A 12,956-nucleotide genomic window follows, 5' to 3' on the forward strand; every position below is an offset into this window, starting at 1 on the left:
GGTATGCACTGGGGGGAATGGATTTTGTTCTTGGTGAGCCGAGCTCTTTGCTTCCTGGTGCCACGTTCCTAGCTGCCTCCCTTCACTACACCCTCCCACCTGAGGTCTGCCTCACCTCAGGCACAGAACAAGGGATCAGTCAGCTAAGGAATGAAACCTCTGGAACCATGAGCAACAAATAAATTTTTCCTCCCCTAAAATTCTTCTTGTCTGGTCTTTTGGTCATAGCAACAAGATGACTAAACAGTTAGGGTTTGACACAGTAATTTTGATAATGACTACTGAGCCACATCCCTTATTTATTTACTTATTTATTTTTTGGGGTGCTGGGAATTGAACTCAGGGCACTCAACCACTGAGACACATCCCCAGCCCTATTTTGTATTTTATTTAGAGACAGGGTCTCACTGAATTGTTTAGCACTTGCCACTGCTGAGGCTGGCTTTGAACTAGAGATCCTCTTGTCTCAGCCTCCCAAGCTGCTGGGATTACAGGTGTGGGCCACCATGCCTGGCTTATTTATTATTTATTTTGAGATAAGCTCTCACTGAGTTGCCTAGGCTGGCCTTGAACTTGAGAACCTCTTCCCCTCAGCCTCCCAAATCACAGGATTTCAGGTGTGCACCACTGCACCCACCTGAAAACATTGTTTTGATGAATCATTCTGTAATTACATTTTGTGTTCGTTGTAGCTAGGTTTCAGTTGTTCTTTAGAGCCAGGATAGATCTGTCCCAGTTTGTTGGTCTGGTACCACATTGGAGGGGAGTAACTGGTGACTGGGGTGTCACTGTCAAACTCTTTTAGCCATATTTGAGCAATGAGGAGGTTTAGGAGTAGTCCTCAGGCTAAGTTTACCTAGAGTTCATTGTTATGTTTAATTTTTGCCTGTTTGTAGGCATTGTCTATAATCTCAAAGTACTGGGCTAGCATAATTTTGTTAGAAATTACACTTATGTAGAATTTTGACAGGTAACAGGCATAAAGTTTTAAAAGGAAATGAAACCAACAAAAGCATAACAAATCAAGTTTGCATTAAAGTTTTGGAGCACAATACTACCCTTAATGGAAACAAACTGAATAAGTGTAACAACTACAGAGAATTATGTGAGACCTATTGTAGCCACTTTGCACGTGGCATGTGTGTGGTGGTGGGTACTGGGGTTCCATCCAGAGCCTCATTCATTGCAAGCTAAGCAAGCACATTACCACTGAGCTCTTTTTAAGAAAAACTTATTTCCCAGGCAGGGTCTCTAAGCTGCCCAGTCTGGCCTTGAACCTGGCCTTGAACACAGCCTCTTGAGGGATCACACCATGCCTGGCTCTGGCCTCTTATTTATTTTTTTTGTAGGTGGGTCTTAGTTTCCCCAGAGGGATTTATGTAGTATTAGTAATAACATAGACATATTCTTATGTAACCAAGATAATTTAGAGCAAATGCCGCAGTCTGGCTGGGCACAAAATAACTGAGCCGCCACAAAGCCTTGTAGGTTCAAACAGCAACTCTTTATTCCCGAACTCTCACCGGAGCTCTACACACACTTCCTGGGAATATACTCCCTCCACGGGGGCTCCGGGCTCCGCATGCTAATTCTCCCGGAACCCCTCGAGAACTCAATGGGAACTCCAAAGTAGTGGGCACCGAGGCAGCAGGATCTGTCCTAACCCCGGAGCCGCCCTAATCCGGGAGCAGGGTCACCTTTCAACCATCCCCTCTAGCAAAATGCCAGGCGTCATTCTGACTAAACTGTGGCTCTCAACAAGCAATTTTATCATTTAATATAATGTGACTGAGTTGAATTAAGAGTGTTATAAAAAGGGATTATTACAAAATGGCAATTATCAAGAATATAAGCAATAATAAGTGTGGGCGAGGATGTAGGGGAAAAGGTACACTCATATTATTGTTGGAACTCCACTATGGAAAGCAGTACGGAGATTCCTCAGAAAACTGGGAATGGAACCACTATTTGACCCAGCTATTCCACTCCTCAATTTATACCCAAAGAACTTAAAAGCAGCATACTACAATGATGCAGCTAGTCAATGTTTATAGCAGCTCAATTCAAATAGCTAAAGTATGGAACTAACCTAGATGGCCTTCAACAGATGAATGGAGAAAGAAAATGTGGTACATATACAAAAAGGAATATTACTCAGCCTTAAAGAATGAAATTACAGCATTTGCAGGTAAATAGATGGAGCTGGAGAATACCATGCTAAGTGAAATAAGCTAAAACCAAAGGTTGAATTTTTCTCTTATTGATAAGAGGATGCTAATCCATAATGGGGATGGGATGAGGAAGAATGAAGGAACTTTAGATTATGCAGAGGGGAGTGAGGGGAGTGGGTACAGGGATGGGAAGGACAGTGGAATGAGACAGACATTATTACCCTATATACATGTATGATTACACTACCTGGTGTGACTCTGCACCATGTTCAGCCAGAGGAAGGAGAAATTGTGCTCCATTTGTGTACAATGTGTCAAAATGTATTCTATTGTCATGTATAACTAATTAGAACAAATTTTTAAAAAAAGGTTTTAAAAAAAGGGGGACTATTATATAATTTGAATAAAAAGTTGCATTGGGGATGTTACCCAAGTTACCCACTAGGTGAATTAAAGGATTCTGTCAAGTTATCCATAGTAGTTACTGATTCTGAAAATTCATTTATTTTATTTTTAGGGGCAGAACTGGAACTGAACCCAGGGGTGCTTTACCACTAAGAAACACCTCCAGGCCTTTTTATTTTTAGGCAGGGTCTTGCTAAGTTGCCCACACTGGCTTTAAACTTGAGATCCTCCTGCCTCAGCCTCCTGAGTTGTGATTGTGAAATTCTGACATCATTATCATATCAATGGAAAAAATAGCCATAAACAAGGAAAAATTTAGGCGGGGCAAAGCTATTATTACGCTAGGGCATCTAGTTCTGATGTCAACTCCTCATCTTGGTTTGTACTTCAAATGCCTCTGGTTATGGTTTGGTCCACTTTGTGGACGAAGGCTTGTCCTCTTGAAACGGACATTTAGTTGTTCAGTTTATAGGACTTTTTTTGGTACTGGAAAATGAACCTAGGAGCATATACCACTGAACCACATCTCCAGTCCTTTTTATTTTGAGACAGGGTTTTGCTAACTTGACAAGGTTGGCCTCAAACTTTGAAATCCTCCTTCCGTGGCCTCCTGAGTCACTGGGATTATAGGTGTGCATCACTGGGTCTGGCTTAGTTTATAGGATGTTAGGAAAAGAGAAGTTTGAATTTTTGACTGGAGAGTTACAGCCAGATATTAGAGGAAACATTTGGCTTGATGATTGACATGAGTGTGGCAACAAAGTGACTCACCAAATAGTGAAAAAAAAAAAACCTGGCAAAAGTGAAATTTTTGCTCTAGACTGACTAAACTATTCCAGCATGTGATGAAGACAATACAGGACAAAATACAAAGTTTAGGGGCTGGGGATGTGGCTCAAGCGGTAGCGCGCTCGCCTGGCATGCTGTGCGGCCCAGGTTCGATCCTCAGCACCACATACCAACAAAGATGTTGTGTCCGCGGAGAACTAAAAAATAAATATTAAAAATTCTCTCTCTCTCCTCTCTCACTCTCTCTTAAAAAAAAAAAAAAAGAAAACTATTAAAAAAAACAAAATACAAAGTTTAAGTGTCATAGATTTGAGCCAGTTGTAAAGGTTCTAAGGAAATTACAAAAGGTTTATAAAAGGAATACTGTATATAATCAAAATGGCTAAATTTTAGAAGAGGATAATTTTTTCCCAAAATTGAACATTAATATACTGATACAAAACAGGCCTGTAATGTCAGGGACTTGAGAGGCTGAGACAGGAGGACTGCAAGTTCAAGTGATGTCATTCCTCACTCCCAGCTTCTTCCCAACCCAGGAAGGCAGTACTGCAGAGCACCAGCTTCAGAGTCAGACTTGGCCTCAAATCTCTGCTCTCATTTACAGCTCTGTGACCTTGGGTAATCACTGTCTCTCTGATGCGACTAAAACACTCAGGGGTCACTCCAGGGGAACTGGGCTGACTGGGCTGCGCAAAATAACCACACAAGAGACACAAATACCTTTTTCTTTGGGGTCGCTGTGACAGCTCCTCCGACCTTAAGGGCCCACAGAAAGAGAGAGAGAGAGAGAGAGAGAGAGAGAGAGAGAGAGAGAGAGAGAGAGCGCCAGCACACAAGCTGACACCTTTTAATTGAGAAGCTATTCAAATAAGGCCAGGGGTCAGGTTTCAGGGGGCTGAGTCTAGCTTCATGATGTCTGCTGTCAGCAAGCTGACTGACATCTAGGAAGGCCATACCCAAGGGCACAGTAAGGGGACACACACAAGGCATTTCCATGGAACGTTCTATCCCAAACAGGGCAAGGGGTTACATTACAAAGGAACAGATGAGCATAGCTCTATCCATGGGGCTGTAGGAAGGCACCCCCATCCACAAAGACACAGTCAGGGGAACCCTAGAAGAGAGGGGCTGTCTAGCAGCATGGGTGCCTGAGGCTACATCGCCCAGCAGGGGAGTTAACTCAGTCACTTCCTCGCCCACATGCTGAGCCTCAATGGGACAGTAAACTAATTCCTCACAGAATGCTCTTGAGCATTAGAGACAATAGGTGTAAGGCTGTTAAAACCCAGGCTCTCTCCCCCAAGTAGGAACAGGGATTAGAGGGAGAAAGAATTGGTATACAGACTGATGCCAAGATTGCTCATGTTTATTAGCAAATGGAATACACATGCCGATACTCAGGATCACAGGGACATTTTAGGAACCTTAGAATTGGGAATACCCCCTCCTCCCTGACTCCCTCTTCTCTGAGCTCCCTCCTTACTTCATTTGGGATCTTCGGCAAAGGGCTTCTAGCATTTTCTCACTGGAAACTTAGTGTTGCACTGCCTGGGCTCTTGCTGTTTCTCAAGTCCAAATCCACCTGTCCCTGTGGGTCTTGGACCTGAGGCTGAGCCTCAGCTCAGTCATTCACGTCCAGACCAAATTCTGGATACAACTCTTTGCTGGTGACACCTCGGATCACGGCTGAAATGGAGAAAAATGAATGAGTGTCCAGTAGGGAGAGGCAGAAGGAAGTAAGCCAAACCCCAGGCCAGCATCACTGGCCTGACCCACACAGGACAGCACTCCTGGCTTCTAGCTAGTGCTCACACTTATGCCTCACCCAGTGGCAAAGGTAAAAGCTTCTCCTTCTAGGCCTCTCCCTATGGGCCCTGCCTGGCCCTACCATACTAACAGCTCACACTTGAGCCTTCCACGCACCAGATACCGTGTTCAGAACTTGCACTGTGAGCACCTGACTCCCTGGACATTCACCTCATTCCACAGAGTGAAATGAAGCTCCCCAGAATCCTTCACCACACAGAACAGCTAAAGTCCTTGCCTGAACTATAAATGGAAGCCAGGCAGTGATGTGCACCTGTAACCCCCCTACTGGACAGGCAGAGGTGGGAGGTTCACTTGAACCCAGGAGTTGGAAGCCAGCCTGGGCAATAATGAGAAAACCCATCTCAAAAAAAAAAGAGGGAGCTGGGATTATAGCTCAGCAGTAAAGCACTTGCCTTGCACATGTGAGGCACTGGGTTTGATCCTCAGCACCACATAAAACTAAAGTATAGATATTGTGTCCATCTTCCTCAGCAAGTGAGGCCCTGAGAAACTTAGTGAGACCCTGTCCCCAAATAAAAAATAAAAAGGGCTGGAAATGTAGCTCAGAAGTTAAACACCCCTGGGTTTAATCCCTGGTACCATTAAAAAAAAAAAAAAAAAAAAAAAAAAAAAAAAAAAAAAAGGCAGGCTTGGTGGCACATTCCTGTGATTCCAATGACTCTGGAGGATCCCACATTGAGGCCAGCCTATGCAACTTAGTGAGACTCTGACTCAAAAAATAAAAAAGGATTGGAGATGGAGCTCAGTGACAGAGCATTCCTGGATTCAATTCCCAATAACTGCAAAACAAAACAAAACAAGAATTTTAGTGAAAACTGACTGCCTCTCAGACCTGCTGAAAACCCAACATCTTAGCATAGCCCAGGCACCAGCCCTTGCTGGTCTGTGGCCTGTGTGAGCTGCACCTCCTGCTGCTTCAGACTCATCTGCCCCTACTGGGAAGGGTTCTCCTCAGGCTCCTCGGAGCACCTTACATTGTCCTCACCTGCAACCGCGGTGTCTCCTCAGCTCTGCTCTTAACACATTTTATCACTAATCTGCTGTGTTCCTTTATTTACCAACCATTCCGCCCCACCCTCATGACACTACAACTCAAGCCACAGGACCTTCAAGTGTCTGTTCACCAAAGTAAGATCTGTGCAGTGCCTGGCACAGAGGAGGTGCCCCCAAAATACTCGCTGAATAAACCAAAAAGGGATAGGCCACTGGATCCTACAACAGCAGATCTCAAGCAGAGTTCTAAGTAGAATGCTTCCACCCACTCAGCAGCACTCTCCTCACATCCTTTCTTCTTGGGCCCCTGATCACTCGCCCTTCATCCATTTTCCTCGTTTTCTCCTGCTCTGGGATCCATTCTCCAACAAAACACAGGGGAAACGGGACTCCTCTCTGCCGAGGAAGCTTGGATGCTGTCACAACTTCCTGCACTAAGTGCAGAACTCATGCAGCAACTGGGCAGCTCTGAATGATACCCAGGCTGCTGGATGCCAGGGCTGTCCACCAGGCCAGGCCAGCTGATGGAACTGGAGGGTCTACACAAGGCCATCTGCACATTTCCTTACCTCACATCAGCCTTACTTTGGAGACACACAGGTGTGTCTGCCTTGGTTAAAACACTCTGGATAGCAAGATTTAGTCCAAGGAGGAACAGAATACTCTTTGAAGCCACAAAGCGTTGCTCTTGCACCTCCTGCCTCTTTGGACAGACAATTGAGCCACAGATGGTATCTCTGTAGGCCCCGAAGAAGGGCCTTAGTTCATGATCTTGCAGATGGGTTAAGTCCTGGTCTAAAGCACTTCAGAGAAGGCTCTGTGCTTGAGGAAAAATCCCTGGGACTCAGGTAAGAATACTTGTATTACTGCTTTGCTGGGCGGCCAGAGGGGGCAGAGGCTGGTGAGGAGAGGGGTGGGGCATTCCAAGAGCAGTGCAGCCGAGAAGAGCAGGAGGTTGGCAAGTTTGGAGGAGCAAAACCCAACACTGCTAGGGGAGGGGACACATTTGGATCCCTGGTGGCTCCTCTAGAGCCTGTTGCTCACCTAGCTTTCCCAGCAGCATCTGTCCTACATCCTTGATGTCATTATACTCGTGGAGCAGGGAGATGTGTTCCTCCATTTCATCCTCACTGTAGCCTCTAGGGTGAGCAAGGAGAGAAAGAGAGAGAGCACCGTGGGAAAGTTGATAAGGATCTGAGCTAGGCAGCAAGGAGGCATGTATTTAGCAAATGTTCACTACTGGACTTTTAGGTGCGAGGCACTGGGAACACAGTGATAGCATAGACGCTACCCTCTTGAAGCTTGTAGCTGGTAGAGGATCTGCTCTGTATGCCCTGTTCCCTAGGTAACCCTGGCCATAGCTGAGGGACTCACAGATGGGACACAAGATCCAGACAGAATCCATTAAGTGTGAAACGACATTCCATGGCTGGCTGCAGCAAGACGCTTGGAGAACTTGGGGAAAAGCCAGCCTGCCTTAGGCACTGAAAGCCCTCCTCCCAGCCAGAATACAATCTGGGTGTAGGTGGAAGCTGAGGACAGAATGCAGCTTGAGAGAGACTACAAGAGTGACTCTATCCTGGACAGTTTTCAATTCTCATTTCCAAGTTTTTTCCAGCCCAACCAACACTCCACCATAGAGGCTGCTGAGGCCTCTGGTGAATCCAATGGTGCCATTCTTTTTCTTTCTCTGGTACTGGGATTGACTCAGGGGCACTTGGCCACTGAGCCACATCCCAGCCCTACTTTGTATTTTATTTAGAAACAGGGTCTCACTGAGTTGCTTAGCCTCTTGCTTTTTGCCGAGACTGGCTTTGAACTCAAGATCCTCCTGCCTCAGCCTCCCGAGCTGCTGGGATTACAGGTGTGTGCCACCACGCCCGGCTCTTTTTCTTTTTTTAATATTTTGTTTAGATGTTGGTGGGCCTTTATTTTTTTCATTTATATGTGATGCTGAAAATTGAACACAGTGCCTCAAATATGCTACATAGGTTCTCTACCACTGAGCCCCAGCCCTGCCATTCTTTTTTTATGCCAAGCCAGTGTGACCATATCAGTTACAGAGCACTAGTTGAAGTTTCTGTTGTTGCTGTTTCTTGTGGTACTGGGTTCAAACCCAGGGCCTTGTGTACACCATATACTTAGCTGTGTCCCCCCAAAAGTTATCTAAACCATGCTAGGGAGCCCCAAAAGACTTACCCAGAAATTAATTGTGAGATCTCCCTTTCCAACATCTTCTTTTTCTCTTTTAGTTTCTGAATTTCATGGTGCAAGGACTCCTCACCGGTTCCTGCAGCTGGGCCAGACTTGGAAGATGGCCTCTGAGTGGTATAAAAAGTCATCAGTGGGACTGAACAGTTATCCACCATTCAGAGCCTACGTGATGTCCCCCAATAGCCACCCCCCACTTTTGCTTAGTAATAGACTCCTAAGCCCCCAAATAAAACATTTCCTAGTTTCCTTTGGAATTAGAATGACCCTATGACTAAGTTCTGCCAAATAGAACTTCATCAGAAGTGAGATATATATATATAAAACCTGGGGAAAGTCCTTCCAGGGAGAGGGCACCTTTCTCTGGCCTTCCTTTTTCTTGCTGCCTGAAATGTGGATGTAAAGCTGCAGCTGAACAGAAATCATGCACAATGAGGCAGAAGCCATGTTGAGGATGTGGTAGGACAGATGGAGGTTTAGGTCTCTAGTGACTCTTAAAGCCATTGTTATAGAGTTTTCTTTCACTGCTGGCCAAACCTAATCCTAGCTAAATGGCCCACCCTGGCCCCCAACATGACTCCAGAGAATGCACTCCAGGTATCTTTCTTAGGTTCTCTTCTTAAGTCTGCAAATGTCACCACATAGCATAACCCTCCATGGGGCTACAGTTCATCTTTGTCCTTTCTGTCTCTAAAGCCACAACAGCTAGTGCCTAGTATGTGGCTAATCTTTAGGAAGTGTATGTTGGTTGAACAGTCTACATGGGATACAAGAGGCAATAAAAGATTTTGTTCCTGCTCCTGGTGGTTCAGTGGCTCATAACTGGTCACTCAACAATAGTGGATATCCAGCCTGGCCCCTGTCTTCAAGGAACTTATATCCTAGGTCCAAAGAGAAAACACCCAACAATTAGGTCAATCCTCCAGACAGGATCTAATTTAAAGCTCTACTCACATGTCACTTCACCAGAAAGGCCTTCCCTGACCACTTGCCTCATTCACCTACATCACCCTGTCCTGATCTTGTATTGCATTTCAACAACTAAAGTACATTTCATAAGTATTTTCATACACCTGTTGTTATGATAAACTCCATGGGGACAGTGACTTTGTTTTGTTCCCTGACAGCACCGAGTCTATAGATGTATCTGGCATATAACAGACACTCAATAATAAACATTTGTCAAATGAATGAGTGAATGATATATTAATCATAAAAAGTGTCCTAAGGGAGTGTCTAACAGGACAGCAGTTTCAGACTGGATAAATAGGAAGGCAAAGATACTCTGTAGGCAGCTCTAAGTGTCCACAGAAAGTCAGGGTTAGAGAGTCATGCGCACTGGGGCAAGTTGGAGGCACAGGACAGAGACTTCTGAGGGAGTGTGCAGAAAAAGAACAGCAGAGAGAGAAGGGAGAAATACTCAGAGCCAGGCACAGTGGCACATACCTATAATGGGGGTTGAGGTAGGAGACTGCAAGTTTCTTGGCAACTTAGCAAGATCCTGTCTCAAAATAACAATTACAGGGGCTGGAGATGTAGCTCAGTGGTAGAGCACCTCTGGGTTCAATCCTTGATACGCTCCATATTATAAAAGGAGCGGCAGGAGGCAGAGGGGCCAGTTAAGAAGGCAAAGAAAAACAGAGGCAGGAGACAAAGCTGAGGGTTCGCTCAGACTGTAGGAGGAGACTGCTGCAGTTCAAACTCATCAGCTCTGCCTGTGAGACTTTGTCTCTGGCACTCAGAGACCTCAGGTCAAAAATGGGGATGATTGGGGCTGGGGATGTGGCTCAAGCGGGCCGCATGCTCGGTTCGACCCTCAGCACCACATACAAAGATGTTGTATCCGCCAAAAATTAAAAAAAAAAAAAAAATTAAAATTCTCTCTCTTTAAAAAAAAAAAAAAAAGAAAAAGAAAAAAATGGGGATGATAAACTATCTGCCTTACTGGAAGGACTTAGGAGATATATTAGAGTAAGCTAATTGGGATAAAGTGCTCAATAAAGCCTTCTTATCCCTGCATGGTAATGCAAGCCTGAAGACTCAGTGCATGGGAGATTGAGGCAGGAGGAGGTTGTTTAACCCAAGCTGGACGCCAGCCTGGGCAACACAGTGAGACCCCATACCTAAACTTTTTTTTTTTTAAATTAAAGTCTTATTTTGTTTTGTGGTGTTGGGGATGGAATCCAGGGACTTGTGCATACTAGACAAGTGCACTACACTGAGCTACATCTCCAGCCCCATGAATCCTTTTTTTAATTAATTAATTAATTAACTAATATAACAGGGATTGAAACCAGGGGCTCCTAACCACTGAGCCACAACCCCAGCCCCCTCCCTTTTAAAATATTTTTTAGTTGCAGTTGAACATAATACCTTTATTTCATTTATTCATTTTTATATGATGCTGAGGATTGAACCCAGGGCCTCACACAACGCTAGGTGAGCGCTCTACTGCTAAGTCACAATCCCAGCCCTCCCAGGCCGTTTTATATTTTATTTAGAGACAGGATCTCGCTAAATTGCTGAGGCTGGCCTTGAACTTTTGGTCTTGCCTCAGCCTCCCAAGCCACTAGGACTACAAGGCATGGGCCACAGCACCCAGCGAAGGCTTGTTTTTAAAAAGGTAAAGAATGATGGGCTGGGATTGTGGCTCAGGGGTACAGTGCTCATGTAGCACGTCCGAGGCCCTGGTTTTGATCCTCAGCACACATTAAAATAAAGGGTTGTGTCCAACTTTTTTACTTTTTTTTTTTTTTTTAAAGAGAGAGAGAGAATTTTAATATTTATTTATTTATTTTTTAGTTTTCGGCGGTCACAACATCTTTGTTTGTATGTGGTGCTGAGGATCGAACCCGGGCCACACGCATGCCAGGCGAGCGCGCTACCACTTGAGCCACATCCCCAGCCCTTTTTTACTTTTTTAAAAAAATAAATAAAAAGGGAAGGAATGAATTAAGAGAACAAGCAAGGCATGATCTGGAATCCAACGAGGGTTCAGGGAGGTCAAAGGCAGTCCACACTGTTTCCCTGGGAGAAAATATCATACAACTTGATGCTTTTCACAGATTGTGGTTTCCCACCCTGTTATTTGGGCTTACTTATCCATTAGGCCTCACCTTCAGCCTCACCATTTCTGGGGAGGCTTCCTTGCACAACTAAAGTCTGGGCTCCCCTCTTCAAACCAGGCTCATACTATCCTAGAATTTTTTAGTCTGTTTCCTCCTCATCCTGTGGCTCCTGGAGGGAAAAAATTGGTTGGCAGAGCATCCCAGGTGCCCAGTTAAGGGCAGGAGCTTCATCAATGAATAAATACCAAGTCTTTCATGATCTAATTGAGAGGGGTGATGGAAACCCCATCATGGTTAATCAGAGTAAAGAAGGAGGATGAGTTTTTGAAAAAGAGACTAGAAGCTAAAAGAGTGGACCGCACGAACATCAAGAACTGGGGGGAAGATTAAAAGCGGTGGCTGGGTGAGCCCCTGGTTTCAATCCCTGTTATATTAGTTAATTAATTAATTAATTAAAAAAAGGATTCATGGGGCTGGAGATGTAGCTCAGTGTAGTGCACTTGTCTAGTATGCACAAGTCCCTGGATTCCATCCCCAACACCACAAAACAAAATAAGACTTTAATTAAAAAAAAAAAAGTTTAGGTATGGGGGTCTCACTGTGTTGCCCACTGTGTTGTCCACCTTAGCAGAAGGACTGGAGTAAGGGAGGGGAAAAAGCAGCTGAGGCAGGAGGGGGAGGCCAGCACAGCCCTTTGAAGACTGGAGGGCAGGAGGAAGGGAAGGGACTGCGAAGTGACCTGGGATTTTTCAGCAGAACAGATCCCGCTGGGAGAAGTCGTTGAGGAGGGCTGAGCAGCGTGGGCTGCAGTGGGATGGAGAGGAGGGTGGGGCACCGACATACTCACAGGGGATCGGAAGGCCCCGCGGGAACTTCGGTTCTGTCCGGGTTCAGTCCTAGAGAGAAGGCCGAGGGAAAAAGCTTGGTGGGACCGCGAGCCGCTTGGAAAGGAACGGGGAACCGTGGGTGCAGGAGGAGCAGCAGTTGGGAAGTAGGGGTGACCGGACCGGTGCTGCCGGGAGCTACACTCCCGGAATCAGGGCCGGGACCCTCGAGGAAGGAGGGGTTGTGGGAAAGAGTGCCAGGAGGGCTGGGTGGGGGGTGCTGAAGGGGATTTCTGAAAGTCCGGGGAGGAGCTGCAAGGAATCAGGAAAGGGACTAATGCCAGTTCCTCACCCACCTCCTGAGCCCCGGGGTCCGAGGCCCCCGGGCCGGGAGGTTCTGTGGTGCAGGAGGATCCAGGGCGAGGACTGGAGAGTGACGCCTCAGGTGCTCGGGATGAAAAGAATTCGGCGGCCGCAGCCAGAAACCGTCGCACGAAAAGCTGCGCGCGCACCCAGCGAGCGCAGCCCCCGCCCCTTCCCGGAGTGGGCGGGGACAGCGGCTGCGCGCGCGCGCAGCTTTCTTTGTGACTCCACCCGCCCACCGCGGCTCGCGGTGACCTGGCCACGCCCCTCTCCCCGTCATCTTTCTTGTTAACCAATCAGCT

The 12,956-nt window shown here is 46.1% G+C and overlaps 1 protein-coding gene across 1 annotated transcript; it reads right to left on the reverse strand.

Moving 5' to 3' along the window:
• Positions 1 to 4,710: 4,710 nt before the first annotated feature.
• SWI5 (SWI5 homologous recombination repair protein) lies at positions 4,711 to 12,949 on the reverse strand. Its single transcript, XM_081274776.1, has 5 exons — positions 12,648 to 12,949; positions 12,315 to 12,363; positions 8,388 to 8,509; positions 7,233 to 7,327; positions 4,711 to 5,051 (listed from the first exon to the last, which is right to left on the reverse strand). Exons 1-5 carry the CDS (start codon positions 12,932 to 12,934, stop codon positions 4,987 to 4,989), a joined length of 618 nt encoding a protein of 205 aa, XP_081130902.1. The 5' UTR covers positions 12,935 to 12,949; the 3' UTR covers positions 4,711 to 4,986.
• Between the last annotated feature and the right edge of the window lie 7 nt (positions 12,950 to 12,956).

Source organism: Spermophilus citellus (assembly GCF_964194105.1).
Source record: "Spermophilus citellus genome assembly, chromosome: 2".
NCBI classification, from domain to species: Eukaryota; Metazoa; Chordata; class Mammalia; order Rodentia; family Sciuridae; genus Spermophilus; species Spermophilus citellus.